This window comes from Pezoporus wallicus, unplaced genomic scaffold (genome assembly GCF_028554395.1).
Source record: "Pezoporus wallicus isolate ANWC-B61680 ecotype Strahan unplaced genomic scaffold, APGP_CSIRO_Pwel_v1 contig_3017, whole genome shotgun sequence".
Taxonomy (NCBI): Eukaryota; Metazoa; Chordata; class Aves; order Psittaciformes; family Psittacidae; genus Pezoporus; species Pezoporus wallicus.
Window position 1 is genome coordinate 3,953,332 of NW_026638957.1, and position 17,539 is coordinate 3,970,870.

The following is a 17,539-nucleotide window of genomic DNA, read 5'->3' on the forward strand; positions in this document are numbered from 1 at the left end:
ATCATGGAGTGGGTCATTGTAACCTCATGGCTGCTTTACTGCCTGCACCAATTATATGTTTAATTTATGATGTTAAAATTCCTCCTTAGTAGGAGTAAGATGACTGATGTCAGCCACTTAGCTTAAGAGGATGTGTACAACTGCGCAGAATATGATTCCTGTGCTTCTATCATGTTTTATCATTTAATGGCATTAAGGGATACATGTAGATTTGGCAAAAAAGCCACAGAAGTAAATAGAAAGGCTGTCAAAGTTCTTGCATTTTCTGCAGTTTTGCATAGAATGAGATTACTTAAATGCGTAACAGTAATTTTTGGCATTTTAATTCTTTATGTCTTCAGGTAAGCATTGCTTCTGACCCTGGGCGCAGAGTTCAGCACACCATGCTGAGTCCTTTCCCAAGCCCTTTCCAGAGCCCATTTCGGAGTCCAGTACATAGTCCTTTTCACAGCCCTTTCAAGAACTTTGGACACCCCAGTGGAAAGACAATTGATTTTGACTGTGAAGATGATGAAATGAATCTTAATTGCTTCATTCTGATGTTTGACCTCATCTTGAAGCAGGTACTTGCAGAAGAATAGCACCCACATTAAGATGGGCACTGAAGTTCTGTAGTCACTTTTTTTTCTTTAATCCTGTATTGAGTCCCTTTCTGTTAAGGGATTGTCATGAAGTATAAGACATTTAAATCCCAATACAACTGTCATCTGCCTTTACCTGTATAGGAGTTACAGGCTCATGTTCAATGAAGAGAGGTTAGATACCTTCATGCTAGATAGCTCATATGAGTGAAAGGAACTTATCCTTGGAGATATGTTTATTACAACAGACTAGAAACAGAGGCTTGTTGATAGGCTTAGATTAGATTAATAATATTTGGGTAGCTACATTGTACATTCTGAATCTAAGGTCAAGTATTTTGGATGACTGTCTCCTGGTAAAATTCGTGGATCCTGTACTTGAAATTTTTTGTCTACTTTAGCTGTTCAAGCTAGTGCCTCAACACCAGTGGCAATTAAAAATTATGAGTTCCAGTTTTTCTCAAATTCTTTCCAGTACTGTAATCTAACACTAGCAGGGCCAAAATACTTAGTGCTCTGGCTCTTAAATAAATAGTAGATCCATATTCTTTTCACTCTGTTTCAGATGGAACTCCAGGATGATGGTGTCACTTTGGGCTTAGAGAGCAGCATTTCAAAAGATATAATATCCATCATAAACAATGTGTTCCAGGCACCCTGGGGTGGTTCTCACACCTGTCAGAAAGATGAAAAAGCAGTTGAATGTGGTCTGTGTCAGTCCAGTGTTCTCTGTTACCAGCTGGGTTTTGAGCTGCTGGAACAACTTGCTCCAAAAGAAGAAATCAGGCTTGTGGTAAGTAGAGTAGGAAAGGGCCTATATTACGTGTGCTGAAACTCTTCTTCATTGTTCTTGTTACATTGTGCACAAGGGGGCAAAGCTGTGCTAATCTTTTGGTGTGGAGGATTTGGGAAGGTAAAGCAAAATGCAGTTGAATTGTAAAATTTTGTAAGTTTGAATTGATACAAAGGACACAGCATTCATTCAGCATGATCTCTTCCCCCATCAACACTGAAGTGCTGTTTCACTTTGAAAGGACACTGCTATGACTCTGTGTCTTAGACAAAATGGGAAACAGTAATACTTAGTGCTTTTCCTCTTCTTTTAAAAGCTAAGTGTGGATATTTTGAAATGATTAATGATTTTGAGTGAGTCAGTTGTCAAATGAGTAAGCCGTAATTGGTGTTTAATGGTTGAAAATGCTGAGCATTGCTGACAAACAATATACTTCAGGTTGAGAATCCAACTTTATTAGACACAGGTATGTACTTTCCAATCAGTAGTTATCATCGAAGTCCTCTGTAGCTTTGCAGAGGAATTGAAACATTACCTGTGGTGTGAAGAATTTATTTTAAGCTGCATGTCTGTTTTACATAACTGTGCTATCTGATGGTTCAGAAGACAGCATTGTTACCCTTATTCTGAGTGCTCATTTGCTGGTGCATGGTAGTAGCAGGATTTATTAGTAATTTTCTTTTCGCTGGTGGGCATAGTGATGTCATTGATGTGTAACGGTTTCAGAATTCCATTTGAATGCATGTAGGTATCACAGAAAGGTTGAGGTTGGAAGGGACTACTGGAGGTCATCTAGTCCATCCTCCCTGTTCTAGTTGGGTCACTGGAGAGCACATTGCTCAGGACTGTGTCCAGATGGCTCTTGAATATCTCCAGGGCAAGAGACTCCACAGCCTCTTTGGGCAACTATTCCAATGCTCAGTCACCCTCACAGTGAAGTTCTTCCTCATGTTCAGGTGAAACTTCCCATGGTTGAGTATGCCCATTGCCACTCATCTTATTGCCTTGGTGGTGCCAGATGAGGTGCAAGTGGTGCTGTCTTTTGGGTACTGGGGTGTGGTACCATTTCTAAGATCCACCTTGTGATTTATAACATGAAGGTCACAATGCCAGCCTGCAAGCTTGAGCTTCTGGCCACAGGCAGAAGTAACTCCAGCCTGGTCCCTTTTTCAGTGTAAAAGTGATTGAGGTAGTTCCTCCATCTAAGCCTGTAACTCCACAGTAATGTACGAAACATGCTCTGCTCCTGTCTGTTTACTCCTCTGAGGCAAGGATGCTGAGTTTCATGAAACCGTGGCCCTGTGATTGGGTCCACCTCAGCTCCAATATAGTTTCTGTTAAATGATCCACGTTTGAAACATAGTCTTGTCAGTATACATTTGCTGATACAGAATTTTAGATATGCATCTGGTTTGAATGTACAAGTGTACATGGAACTAGACAGTTTCTACCTCGTTTGAGCTAGGATTACTACACCAGATGTAACTTATACTGCAGGATGTGGCCTTATGTATTTAGATAACATCAAGAAACAAATTTAACTTATTATATTCTTAAAGGAGCCCACAGATAACCTCGAGGATAGTCTTCTGTATACTAGACCTGAGTTTATTATAGGAACTGAAGGAGAAGAGGAGGATAAATCAGCACCAAAACATGGAGAAAACCCAGGAAATCACACAGAGACAGCAGAAAATGCTGGTAGGTGGAGGGTGAGGAGGTTGGGTGTTTCAGGAAGGCTTTAAATGAATTTTTTATTCTACTCAATATAGAATACAAGGTTCTGATCAGTCTTTCAAGTCCAACAGTGCATGGTCACTTTTTTCTCATGCGTTTAATTCTTTCGACATATTAATTAAATAGGAAGGCTGTATTTTTGTTGAATGCAACTGTGACTCTCTCTCAAAAAAAGCGTTGGCTATCTTGACATTTTTAACATATAAAGTAACAAAACCATTACATGCCAAATTGTGTACTGTTGTAACTTTACTGACTGCAGGGTTACTGTGGCTAGAATTAATTTCTTTCTCATCACTGTAACATTCTTTTTTTTCTTCTGAATCCACAAATGAGAGACTTTTAACAACATTTTATGTCACTTACATTTTTAACAGCGATAAAAAATGACACAGAAAGAAAATTTTGTTATCAGCAACTTCCAGTTACCTTGAAGCTCATATATACAATATTACAGGTAACGTCGATTTCTTGTTTGTTTAGCTTGAATTTTTTGTTGTGGTGTCATTGTGTTGAGAATAGTACATCTACTTACACAGGAAATGTCAAGGTTTGAAGAACCAGACATTCTTTTTAATATGCTGAACTGTCTGAAGATCCTGTGTCTTCATGGGGAATGCCTGTATATAGCAAGAAAGGACCATCCACAATTTCTTGCATATATTCAAGATCGCATGCTGATTGCAAGGTAGGTTTTTACCACACATGTTGTCTTCATGCTTTTTTGGTTCTGCAGCTATACCTTCATTGTTGGCACCAAAGAATTTGCAGGTTTATACATTCATTGTTGGCATCAAAGAATTTGCAAATTAACAAAGGGTGCTAGGGAAGTGTGTAAAGGTTAAATAACTGTATAAGGGCACATTGCACAGGCTAATTAAGAAGTTGCTTGTGAACCCAGGGTACCTTGCATTGTCCATCATAGCTACTCTGTCATACACCACTCTTTGCAGTGAGTCAGAGTTTCTCATATTGAGTAATAGCATTGGCTGAGACTGAAGTATCTTCCCTGACTCTACAAAATATAACAAAGGGTGACGTAGAGGAAGGCACACTATTTATAGGGCTTTAGCATTACAGCTGAGAGAACAGTGTTGAACCTTATTTTTAGGAGGTAAAAGAAGTTTTTTATTTAGAATCAGAGTGAATTGGATTGAAATTTTCGTTTTCAGATTCTCTTTGGAGAAAGCGACTTTTGCAGAAAACTCACTGAATTAATATCAGCCTATGGTGTTCATCAGTGCTTACATCTGCTCTGTATCAATTTCACTGAATATCTCCTGAGACTGTTTTAGTAGACTGGAGAATCTGTCCTGAAGCTAAATACCAGCAAATTGTGAACAGCCGACATCTTAGTCATTTGTGGCTGCACGTGATTCATGGTGCCAAGACAGTTCATGTAGCTTATGTACTGAAGCTTGTTGTACTGAAATTGTTAAATCACAGCACAGATTATGTTCCATGACAGTTGTGCCTTGAATTAGGGCAACTCTTGTAAAATCTGGAATATTTCAACCTGGATTTTCAAGAAAAACTGCAACCTGGTGATATTCCCATAAATGCTTGAGATGGCTCATGCAGATTTTCATGAAAAGTGCATTCCCACCAACAACACAGTGTAGATATTTAGAAGAAAGGATGTCAGGTGTTTTTATAAGCAGCCTTGCTCTTTTGGTCTTTCCAGCTTATGGGGAGTTGTGAAGTCTGAGTTCTCTCAGCTTTCTTCCTTGGCAGTCCCCCTTCTTCTCCATGCACTTTCACTTCCCCATGGAGCTGACATTTTCTGGACAATCATAAACAGCAATTTCAACAGCAAAGATTGGAAGATGAGATTTGAAGCAGGTAGGCCTGAGAAATGTATACTGTTTGCTCTTTGTTGCTTCGCTAGAGAGGTAGAGCCTTCTCTCCTGTAACTGAGGAGACCTATAATAAATTATTATCTTTTTGCTGCTTTAGGGAGTATAGTCTGCTACAAAACAATGGCACAACAGTACAGTAAAATAGAGAACATGAGACGTTTTGGATAGTCAAAATCAAAGTTACAGCACTTGCCAACTTTTTTGTTGGTGCTTTCTCAGATGTGCATATTTTGAAACAATGTATATTTATCAGGACATAAAGAAGCCACTGCCTAAATTAATATGCATATTTACTTTGTCTGGGGACATGGCTGCTACAGTGGAGAAGGTGGCTGTGTTGTGCAGATTTTTGGATATTCACTCCGTGACAAAAAACCACCTACTGAAGTACTCTTTGGCTCATGCATTCTGCTGTTTCCTGACTGCTGTAGAAGATGTCAACCCAGCAGTAGCTACAAGAGCTGGGCTGTTACTTGACACTATAAAGAGGCCAGCTTTACAGGTAAGTTCTTTATGTGGGGAAAAAATATATTCAAACAGGAATCTGGGTTTTCACCTAAAGTTCAAAGCCATTCAGCTGTACAGCATCATGGCTACTGTTGACATTTCTTTAGGCAAGCCATATGGTTCTTGGTAATTGACGTATGTGCAGAATAGCCACGGGAAATGGTACTGTCCTAGCCCCAACTTAGCGTCATAAAATTATTTAGGTTGGAAAAGACCTTTAAGATCATTGAGTCCAACTGTAAAAATTTTGATGGCTGCAAAAAATTACTGTTGCGCTTGAACTGCTATCATAGAAAGCTGTAAATGTTTTTTATGATGTTAAAATTTGTTGACATTTTTCAATCAAAAAAAAAAAGAAAAAAAGTCTTATGATGCCCTGCTGAGCTGACAGTGAGAAGATGTATTTCAAACATGGTCTTTATCTTTTAAAGATTTACTTAGGCATGTAATTTTAAGCATGCCAGAGACCCTGCCAATCAGGATTCGCATGACTAAAACTAAGCAGATATGAAAGTGATCAGAGCCTATGCATACAAGCAAGACTGAAGAAAAAATATTCTGATAGTACACAACTCCAGTTCTTGTTTTCTGGAGAATAGCATGAATATATATTTTAAAAAGTTCAGTGTTACTGCCTGTAAAAAGCTGTTAATACCTGATAGCTTTATTCCATGTAGTGCCTTTTCAAAATAGTTTCCCAAGAACTTGAATTAACTGAGGCTGTTACCAGTATATGGCATTTGTGTATTTAATGTGTGGGTTTTCTTAAATATAGGTCTTGAAAGTACACCCAAAATTCTAGTGTAAATTAAATACAGAACCATTTTGAGGCAAAGCACTTCTGATACACTTCACCACATAATCTTTCTTCCTCTGTTTGGGCTTGGTGATTCATACATTTTGTAATAAAGAGTTTGATTCAGTTGCCTAAATATAAACTTTTTCTCAGGCAGGGTTGTGTGAAGAGAATACTTTGATATTGTGTACCAAATGTGCAGTAGGACAGAACTTTGCATGTATACCTTTGTGTTCCTCAAAATCTTAGCACATTTTACATTCTAAATATGATGTTCGTTTATCTCCTTAATTACCTTACTTCTTCATTGATATAATAGGATTAACTAGGTTGGAGAAGACCTTTAAGATCAACAACTCCAACCATTACTGCAGGACTACCAAGTCCACCACTAAACCATGTCACTGAGGGCATTGTCTGCATGTGTTTTCGAACACTTCCAGGGACAGTGATTCCACCACTTCCCTGGGCAGCCTGTTCCAATGCCTGACAACTCTTTCTGTGAAGGAATTTTTCCTAATATCCAGTCTAAACCTCCCCTAGGGTAGCTTGCAGCCATTGCCTCTCATCCTATCAGTTGTTACCTGGGAGAAGAGACCGACCCTCACCTCGCTACAACCTCCTTTCGGGCAGTTGTAGAAAGCGATAAGATCTCCCCTGAGCCTTCACTTCCTCACACTAACAACCTCAGTTCCCTTGGCCATTTCTCATAACACTTGTGCTCTAGGCCTTTCAGTAGCATTAGTTCTGATTTAAAGGCCTTGGCAAGAAAAATGAGCTAAACCTTTATCCTAAACCTAAACCTTTATGCTAAATCCTAAATCTTTATCCTAAACCTTTATCCTGTACTAATTAACAGAATTAACAAAGGGAGGTTTGAGCTCCCCTTGCTTTAAAAAAATGCTTTAAGTTTTCACATCCTTTTTTTTTTTTTTTCTCGTCTAGGGTCTTTGCCTCTGCCTTGATTTCCAGTTTGACACAGTTGTCAAAGACAGGCCCACGATTCTTAGTAAGCTTTTGCTACTTCATTTTCTAAAAGCAGATATTCCAGCTTTGAGCTGGGAGTTCTTTGTGAATCGCTTTGAGACCTTGTCTCTGGAAGCACAGCTTCATCTGGACTGCAACAAAGAATTCCCTTTCCCAACAAGTAAGCAGAGTCTAAATCAATCTGATTTCCTTTTATCAGCTTCTGGAATTTCAGCTGCCTGCAAGGGTCTGAGAAAGATGTAGGTCACTCCCAAATATTCTTATTTAAAGATATGACCCTGCATTTGAGTATTTGGGAGTGATTTAAAATTTAAAAGATGCAAAAGGTATTTTCCAGGTTTGTTTTTAACCTTTCTCTTTGTCTTTTCAAAGGGATGCAAAGGGATGGGCTCACCAGCATTAGTCACTTACATAATTAAACTGAAAGGGTTTGAATGCACTATAGACATGAATATAGGAAGGTATTGGTGACCTTGTTAAGCTGTGCAGTGATACTGCTCATCACACCCCTCTAAAAGCATAATCACACTCACAGATTTTGGAGGCACTGTTCAAATTCAGGGTGGTAGGTATAGGCAGGACAGGAGGTCAGTGAGGCAAAACTAGAGCCCACATTTGGGTATGAGTGCACTGAACGTGATCCATACTTGTGAGACTTCTGCCATTTTAAATAGAGGGCACCTCATATTCCCTTAAGCTGAAATTCAGGTTTTGGTTTCAAGAACCTCTTTTTGTCCTGTCTCTGAAGAAATGAATAATAGCATAAGTTTTTAAACAGCTATGCCATTTGGGATTTTATGGATTTCAGAATGAGAGCATGCAGATGAGTACCTTGCAGATGGACCCTTGAGCCCATGTGAAGCTTTCTTGACTTGAGTGGGACCTGGGGCCCAGTTGCATTTGGCACTTAACAACATTAGGGCCTCACCATGCTGTGGAATGAATCCTAACTTGGTCAATTGCATTTGCAAAGCTATCACTGCTGTCCGGACAAATGTCGCCAACCTCAGTGATGCAGCAATGTGGAAGATCAAGAGGGCTCGTTTCGCACGTAATCGTCAGAAGAGTGTGCGTTCCCTGAGGGACAGTGTGAAGGGACCAGTGGAGTCAAAGAGAGCGCTTTCCCTTCCAGAAACCTTAACCACCAAAATTCGTTGAGTATCTGTTTATGTTTTCGTGACACGCCTGTATCTTCTCCCTTAGGATCATATCGTATTGTTGGGTACACATCAGAAATGTCAGTATTTATCCAGTCGGGATAGCACTAGGTTTCTGTCTGATTTGGGAATTATTTAGATAATGACAAGTTCGTGAGTTTGACAGAGAACATAAACAAACATTATGCCTTTGCTGTGTTTGTTTAAAATGCCAGAACAAAATGCTCCAAGACAAGTTTGTGGATAGATTTTAATTTGTGGCTAATACATAGTGGTTTAGTCTAAAACAGATACAGTATTTACAGAAAAATTCCTGTTACTAATTTATTAATTGTAATTATTAAGCAGTGTATGCAGCATATGTTAGGTGTATTAAAAACAACTGTTAATGCCTCGAATGAGCTTTAGAATAGCTTCAAAATTCCTTTTTTAGGAAAATAATGTTCATGCAACACATCCTTCCTGCCAGCTTGTATAGGAGGACAAAGGTGCTGGAAAACCGTAGGCTTGTATGGAGAGCAAAACAGATAAGTTTCCAAGCAGAAACAGCAGAAATCCCCATCTTCATTTAGAGAGTTTCAGAAACGCAGATTAGTCTTTATATTCAAATTGGACCTCACACATTGCTCCTACCCATATAATAAGAACTGATAAAATGTGCAAACCTGGGTGCTGGTGAACTGTTTAGTTAAAAGGTAATTTCTCCAAGACAAACATCACCATATCTGGGGACTCTTAATCCTTCTTAACCATTTTCTGATCCTGCGTAGGAGGTCCTGTGTGGTAACATTAGTACCAGCAAAACTAACCAATGGAGAAAACTAGAATTATAGAGCATGGTGCACAAAATCTGTAGGGCACACAAGTGACCTGTTTCAAATGTCAGACTGGCTGCCTGACAGCACTGTATGAATAAATGAACATAAATATGCTAGCACTGAATATATGCTGAAGTATAAGATGTCAGTACTGCCTTATTAAACAGAGTTGCTCTTGTTTCTGTGGTGTTTGTGTTTGTTTGGTTGGGTGGTTTTTTTGTTTGTTTTTTGTTTGTTTGTTTGTTTTGGTTTATTTTTTAAGCTTTGAGCTTGACCAGACATGAGCAGTCTGCTCCAGCACTTGGAGGAACACCAGAGCAAACACCAGGTAGGTTTGACAAGGGGGAGTGTTTTGATAAACCGGAGAAGGCAGGTGCTGGCTTTCTTGTTGATTCAAGAAAGGAACTTGCACAAGACAGAAGTTATCTAAAAGGCATGGTGAGCCACATCTTAGTGTGGTTCCAAAAGGTCTAATTTGAAGATTTGCTCTCGATCTGTACTGAAACCTGCCCCCAGTTCTAAATACTGCTTCAGGGCTGGGAGGAGGTTATTCAGAGGCATTCAGTTATGCTAGTGGTGCCTCAGCCTCCTGTGTTTCATTGCCCACAGGAACAAGGAAACTTTTTCAGTAGGCTGGCTCTATGGGTCACCTCTGTTCAGCCTGATCTTTGACCTTCAGTTTTAGAGACAGGAGACAGAATGCTTTTGATTGTCAGAACTGTAAATTATGCTTGTCTCCTCTGTATGCTTATAGATGTCTTAAGTCCCTTATTTTGTATTTACTGAAGTTTTGTGAAGACGTCACTCTTTTGTCAGGCATTTTTAGAATAGCCAGCTGAGGGTCCAAGTAATTTCTAAGTAATTGTCACTACTGACAGTGCTTGTGCTGAATCCTGTGTAGACTGACCATTTGAAAGTGAAAAATCTCAGATTCAGATTTTTTCACATTCCTTCTCTATGACTTAGAATATTACCATCAGACACAATTAAGAATTAGAGCCGATCAACTTACTGGGTGATCAGCAGAAAGGAAAATACCTTGCCAGTGTGAATGATGAGTAAGCTGTGAAATGAACCAGGAGAGCTTCTGAATAAGCAGTATATAGCCCTGACATATTACTCCAGTGAGAGCTGCAGATCAGCAAGTTTCGTACAGAACGTATGTGTCGGCTGTCACAGGGTCATAGAGGGAACAAGTGAAGTAAGTGTTCAGTGAACAGACATATCACTAAATGATGGAGCTTCTGAAGCAAGTCCATTGAAGGGCTGGAATGATTAAGGGTCTGGAGCATCCCTTATGTGAGGAAAGGCTGAGGATGCTGGGCCTGTTCAGCCTGGAGAAGACTTGGGGTGGGGAAGAAGGAGACTGATGAATGGGGGTATGGGGAATCACAGGACTGATTAGAGGGTGTAGGTATCTGAAGGGAGGGTGTCAAGGGGGTGGGTCCAGACTGTTCTCAGTGGTGACACAACCAAAGGCAATGGGCATAAACTAAACCACAGAAAGTTCTACTTGAACATGAGGAAGAACTTTACTGTGAGGGTGACTGAGCACTGGAATAGGTTGCCCAGAGAGGCTGTGGAGTCTCCTTCCCTGGAGATACTCAAGAACTGTTTGGACACAACCCTGAGCAATGTGCTCTAGGTGACCCTGCTTGAGCAGGGAGGTTGGGCTACATGATCTCCAGTGGTCCCTTCCAACCTCAGTCATTTTGTGATTGGTCTTCATTTAATGACACCACTCACCTATACTAGACTGAGTCAGTCTCACAGTAGGAATTGCTAGCCATTGTGATTTTATTAGATGTATTTTGGTATTTCAAGGCTTCAGTTTCCAGGCTCAGGTAATTAATCTAAGCTTCAAATTAAGTTTCCACTAAAAATGTATATGTAAAAAATGGCATGTAGCTAGTAGCCACTGATATAAAGTCCAATAATATGATTCAAAATAATCACAAATGCTTTGGAAACTAGTAGACAAATATCTGTCCCTCTCTTCCTGCCCAGTTTTGATTATTTCTTTCTAAAATACTAATTTTTGTAAAATAGTTTTGTTTTTTTTAAAGTTTGACTCATAGTATTTAACACTTTGCATTGGCAGTACTGAGCATATCTAATGCATATAAGGAACTAACTGACGCCTAGACATAGGCTGTACATCTGTTGTAGAGAAACATTTGCTTTAAACACACCACTCAAATGCGCCAGTCTTGGTGCTCATTCATTCTTTCTAGATCTAAAACCATAGTTCTTGCACAGTACAAATACAAGCTGAATCCGATGTGCATTCTGTATGGATTTAACACCAGGATCATGATTTGTTCCTGTATCCTCTGCAGTACCCTGGACAGTCACTTAGAGAGTTTAATTGATAGGCACAGGGATCATAATTGGGATGATGCTTGATAAAATTGTGATCTGATGTTTTATGTTATATTGTGATGTACCTTAAAGTAATTTGAAATTAAATGGCTCTGATAGAAGTGACACATGTATAAATAGATGAATCTGTGGGCATAAGGCTAGATTGAATTCAGGAATGGTGGCTGTATATTAACTAGCAGGCTGTGTGTCTGGTCATGTGAGAAGGTTTTTCTGGGCAGCGATATGAATGTGTGTATGTACCTACCTTTTATGTAGGCATGCACACGCATGAATTATATATGTCTGCACACACATTTTGAGGGTTAAAAGCTACCAAAGCCACTGTAAAGACAGAGCTGTCTTGGAAAAGTCCTGTGAAGTGTCTGTTAACTAGTGTTAGTGTTATGAAATATGGGCAAAACTGAGCATTTTGTCATTGAGCTTCTAAATTATATTGATCAGCAAGTAAAGTAAATTAAATTAATCTTTTCAGTTTAATTACTCATGGAAATCTATTTGAAGAACCTGAATTTTAGATCACCTTGCTGCTTTGAGTCATTTTATCTTATGTCTTTTTTTGTTTTACTGAAAATCTCACAACATATAATGGAGATGAAAATAAGTAGGCTGAGGTAGATAGTTTAATGTCATCTTTATGAAAATGGTGTCTTCTTGATACAATTTCATGGAAAGTTTTAAGCGTGTATAACATGTGTAAGGATGATTTCTCAGCTGATGCCCAGAAAGCTTAAGTTTATTTTCTATATACTTTTTTTGATGTGCTTCTGAAAATGGTATTTGCAGTATTTCTGATTCTTATTATTTCAGAATGCATTGTTTCTTTTGTGCATCTGCAAATCTTGGTCCAGCAAAAATTTCATTTTGATGGAAGGTTTCTGTAAATAAAAAATCCCAGTGAAAACTGTTGGAAATAAAAAATACTATGTAATATGAAATCCATTATCTCTTTTTACCAACATGAGGCCAGTCATTCTTAAAAGAATTACTATTACTTAAAGTTATTCTTAACAGAGGTGATTCTGAAAATTTCCGCCTCTAGTTTTCATTTTCACCTGTCGTAGAACCCAACTCTCTCCTGTGCTCATCAAAGCAACCATGCAAACAAAATCCTTTGCTCACCCACCAATAAAACCTGAAATATTTAAAAATAATTTTTTAAAGATTACAAATGCTGTAGTTTTGCTGGTGAAGAACCTAAGACAGATGCAGTTGTACCAGCAAAGAAGTTTCTTGTCAGAATAGCATCTTACATTGAGAATATGGGTAAATTATAATATTAAAATAATTTTTAACATTTGCTATAAATACGTAACTATGAATTTACATAGACCGTGGGGTATGTAAGTAACTAACAGACTAAGTGGATATTGGTTGCTGGCTAGTTACCCTTACACAGACATGCCAGAACAATTTTGCAATTATACTTTGAGCTGATATTGCTTGTAGGGTCTGTCCCATAAACTTCAACTTCAGGTGTTCTTGCAAAAGTAAGGACTGTGTCCAATAGTTGGAAGGATTTATCCTTGAAATGAAAACAACTAGATAGTTCTGTAATTCAGCTTCATACCAGCTTGCTCTATCTCAGTTATTCCCTGTTAAACAGATTTTTAACCATAGATCAGAAAATACATCCGAATACATTCTAGTAATATTTAATTGTTAACAGTTGTAGTGTGGTGTAATAAAAAATTTTCAAGCATCTCTCTCTTTTGATGCTGTCAGAATATTTTCTGTTCCATTTTTTGACTTTTTTTTAATTTAGTTTGCATATAATGCATATATAATGCATTTTATTTTTACAGAAGCATCTAACAAACTATTGTTTTCAAATAGAACATGTTGGAATAATATACTTACTGTGCTTTACCTACGCATTTATTCAGAATTATTTAATAAAAAGAATCTGATACACTGATGAGTGAAGTAGCTTCTGCTTTTCATTAATTCAGTTTCTACTCTTAGCCTAACGTAGAACTTTAGGAGCTGCTAAGCACTAAAAAAGGCCTTACATGTAGGGTGCAATGAAAGAGGCTAACTCTAAAGGCAATTACCAGAGAATTCTAGAAATGATAAATAGTCTTAAAAGTAACTGGAAATACTGTATTAAAAAAACCCAGTCTGGTATGAAGATTAAAATACTTGCCCAGTGCAGTGTGTTTGTTTTGCTTGGATAGTGATAGCCAGCACCCAGGCTTCCTTGTGCTTTGTAAGTAGCCTTTCGTCTTTCACATGGTCATACTCTCATGCAAAATTTTAGTGACTAATTGTTCCCATTCAGTGTTTATCAACCAAGTCTTAGGTTTCTTTTCTGGGAAAAAGTCATCAAAATTTTAACATAATACATAGTGTCCAAAAAATAGTGCCTACATTTTGGCCCAAGTTATTTGAGAGAAATATGGATTCAATGCTAAAAGGGAAGTCTTCATTCATTCTTTCATTGTTACTTGTTAGAATTTTCTCTATCTCCTACCTTTGTTGTCCACTAATGTTTGCTGAAGAAAGACTGAAAACTAAGCCAGATGAGAATTTGGTGGCAGTAGGATTTGATTCTCCTTTAACGCATAGATGAGAAGGAATAATGACACTCAATTTGGCAGAAATGCACTAGGATGGGAAGATAAGCAGCTCCATTAAACATAGCAAAGCTAAGAAATGGCGTTTAGTGTACATGGGGTGTTACTGTGCTGTTGAGCCTGAGGCAACAGGACCAATGCCTTCAGAAATGCAGGTTTATCTCCTGTGACCACCATGTGTATTTGGGCAGAAATTGTTCAATGAACTTTGGAGAAAGATTCTGGTGTATTCTGTACCCTGATAACCAATGTCTCTTGTACCAATAGGACAGCCCTCCCCAGAAAATGATAACACAATAAAAGACCTGCTGCCAGAGGATGCTGGGATTGATCACCAAACAGTACACCAGCTCATTACTGTGCTAATGAAGTTCATGGCAAAGGATGAGAGCAGTGCTGAGTCGGACATCAGCAGTGCTAAAGCTTTCAACACAGTCAAGCGCCATCTGTACGTGCTGCTTGGTTATGATCAGCAGGAAGGATGCTTCATGATTGCACCACAAAAAATGCGTGTTTCAACATGCTTTAATGCCTTTATTGCAGGAATAGCACAAGTAGGTGAAGACACTTAACTGCTTCTTGCAGCTGTTTCTCATTGCTTGTTATTAAAATGGTGGTAGCAGAGCTGCCTTTGTATCAAAACAATGGCTGAGTGTGGTAATGCTATTTAAAACTTCTTAACACCTCTTCAGTTGATGAAAGAAGTGGAAACAAGAATGGCTCCTTGTTTACTCTTAGAAGGCTAAGTGTAGCCTAATCAATTGCTTTCTGTAGGTTTTTTCCTTTTCAGTTAAAAAGTAAATAGTTAAATAAAAGTAAGCTAATTTATAATTTTTTACAAGTACTCTAAACTAGAATAGAAATAATGGTTTTGTGTGCGTGGAGGCACACAAATATTACCACTATATGAAAAATTAGAGACTGCTCCAAACCTCTTTGCCCTCTCTTCCTCTAGTCTTTAAATGCATTACTTCCCACCTTTCCCATTTCAGAAGAACTGGGATCCACGTGCTCTTGCTTGTTTCCCTGAATGAATAGTCCTTAAATGCTTTGGCATTCTTCACTTTGCAGGAGACTTACTCTTCTTCCTTAGAAGGCACCAGGATTTTCTGATTTCCCTTTCCTAGGGACTGATACCGCCATGATGAACTTCTACCTCTATTGCTATGATAAATGACTGAACACATCCTTGTCTTGTGCCTTCTTTCTCCATCCTGTAAGGAGAGCCATAATTTCCTGCCTGAAAAGGCTCTTCTAAAGGTGTAGGTAATTCTTAGTGATAGAACAGTTGGTGGTGCTAGGCTGAAAAACATTTCACACTTGCAGGGTGGTCTTATTTGCCATGAAGCATCATCATTACTTCCACACTTCCTTCTTATTACAGTTTCTCATAAAGAATTACCTTTGATGGGAGAGAATGTTGTTATTTCAGAACTCCACCTGCCCCAGCTCTTAAAATGCCCACCATAACCTTCAGGCATTGCTCAAAGCTATCTTGGCCTCTTCTGTATCTGAATTCTCATCAAGATTGTCTGGTTCATACACTGGATTCAGTGATTATGTTGGGTTTGGGTTTGTTTTGGTGGTTTTTGTTTTTTGTTTTTTAAGTCAATTGTAATGCAGATACTTGAATAATCTTTCACAGTCATGGAGAAGTCAGGTATCCATGTTTCACCTTTCAGAAAGGTTAATGCAAACTGGGTAGTTGCAAATGCATCATGATCCATGGTCTCAAAGCACCATTGCTATGTGTTTTTAATCATCTTTCATTTGTATAGGAGATTCAGGCCTGTTACTATTGTATTGAAAGTGTGGAAGTGGCGGTTTAGATCACAGGGCAGCATCTTCCATGTTTTTCTTGATGTTTTCCAAGTTTGAATTCCCAATCTTAAGTGATCAGAATAGACCTGATTTTCAGAAGTACCACTTACAGCAATTCTAAGTAACAGCCCTGCCTTTATTCTGCCTTTAAAATGTCTCATGATGGCTGAATTCACCATTTCTGTTTAAAAAGCTTTGTAGCTGAATCCTGGCTCCCCTGATGTGAAGTAACTTCTGAGAACTTCACTAGGCCAGGATTTTTCTCCATGTAGCAGATGTCCCCATATTTGTGGGTATTTTTCTGGGTAGCTGTAGGGTTGCTTTGTGTTGGCAATTGGCTTTGCTGCAAGATAAATGCTATTTGAAATCCAAAGATGCATTTACAGAGTGAAAACTTAGTATGAAGCTCTTAAGAGATCTGTTTCAGATCTCTGACTTCTCCAGTCATAAATACTTTTCCCCATCAGCTCCACAAAGGTTGGGATTGGACTTGCTGATTGGTCGATTTTGATGTCGAGCTTGATTGGAATGGCCAGTTCAAATTAAAAACAAATCAAATACCTCTTTGTATTTTGCATTGTAAAATCTGAGTGTTTGGAATTCTTGAAAACATAAAATGTCTTTTTCTCTCCTTAGCAGCAGAAGAGGCCGTTTCGGTGTTTGCAGTTACTGTTGTATTGCCCCGCACGGTGGCAGTGTTGTACAAGCTTGTCTGAATGGGGAAGCCACCAGTGCCTGCCTCTGCTCAGCGTCCCAGGCTGAGCTCTGCTCAGCGTTAACATCCTTGTTGTAGTTTAAACCCTAGCCAGGAAGTTTAACCCAACCAGGACAATCATTTATTCCAGACCTTCCTGTGCCAACTTAAAAAACGGGTCTGCTCAGCTTAAGACATGTCTCCATTGCAGCATGTGCTGTGTTAAGGCAGGGCTTAACAGGTCTTTCTTGTATGGATGAATTTTTCCTAACCGTGCTATATAACTGTATCACAACCTGAGAAGACAAGGCACTGCACAGTAGAACTGCATTTGGTGATTATATATCATCTTTTCAACAGGCTAACCCTGCATGGATAGACATGGGGTTCATCTATTTAGCTCTATGCATGGTACACAAAAGTTTGAGACAGCTGAATATCAAACCAGAGGGTTTTACAGGGAAAAACTTCTAGTCAGTTTGTTCATGGAGGGAACTTGAGAGATGAGTTTTGTGTTTGTAAGTTAAGCTCATCCCCTCGTTCTAATTAAAACAAAACTGAAAAGAAATACAGGTCTGAAGAAAATTGATGATATGGGTGAAACGGATGTTCGTTTCTGTTTAAATGCACAAGGCTCCTGATAAAGTGCACTAAGTACACTAGAACTGCAGGGACATGTTAGATCTTGAGGGCTGTGCTGGATTTTGTTTGGCCTGCTATTTTACTTTCCTAGGTGTCAACCAGTATATGTTAGCATCAGAGGCAAAGACTTTGTGGATCCTTGTTATGATCTAGTTTAGCTGCTGATTTCAGGACATACGGATTTAAATA

The 17,539-nt window shown here is 38.7% G+C and overlaps 1 protein-coding gene across 12 annotated transcripts in view; it reads left to right on the forward strand.

Moving 5' to 3' along the window:
• UNC79 (unc-79 homolog, NALCN channel complex subunit) overlaps positions 1-17,539 on the forward strand; it is a 119,907-nt gene that overhangs the window by 40,057 nt on the left and 62,311 nt on the right. For 10 of the 12 annotated variants that reach the window (XR_008972657.1, XM_057413434.1, XM_057413436.1 and 7 more), the window contains 11 exons: positions 342-563; positions 1,147-1,374; positions 2,934-3,075; positions 3,489-3,568; positions 3,651-3,799; positions 4,796-4,953; positions 5,291-5,472; positions 7,219-7,420; positions 8,234-8,413; positions 9,498-9,563; positions 14,461-14,747. Coding sequence is in view for 11 of the 12 variants with exons in the window: in XM_057413434.1 (XP_057269417.1) it covers positions 342-563; positions 1,147-1,374; positions 2,934-3,075; positions 3,489-3,568; positions 3,651-3,799; positions 4,796-4,953; positions 5,291-5,472; positions 7,219-7,420; positions 8,234-8,413; positions 9,498-9,563; positions 14,461-14,747 (1,896 nt within the window). In the remaining variant the exon portion in view is untranslated. The remainder of the gene's footprint in view (positions 1-341; positions 564-1,146; positions 1,375-2,933; positions 3,076-3,488; positions 3,569-3,650; positions 3,800-4,795; positions 4,954-5,290; positions 5,473-7,218; positions 7,421-8,233; positions 8,414-9,497; positions 9,564-14,460; positions 14,748-17,539) is intronic. The other 2 variants (XM_057413439.1, XM_057413442.1) reach the window with 2 other exon arrangements.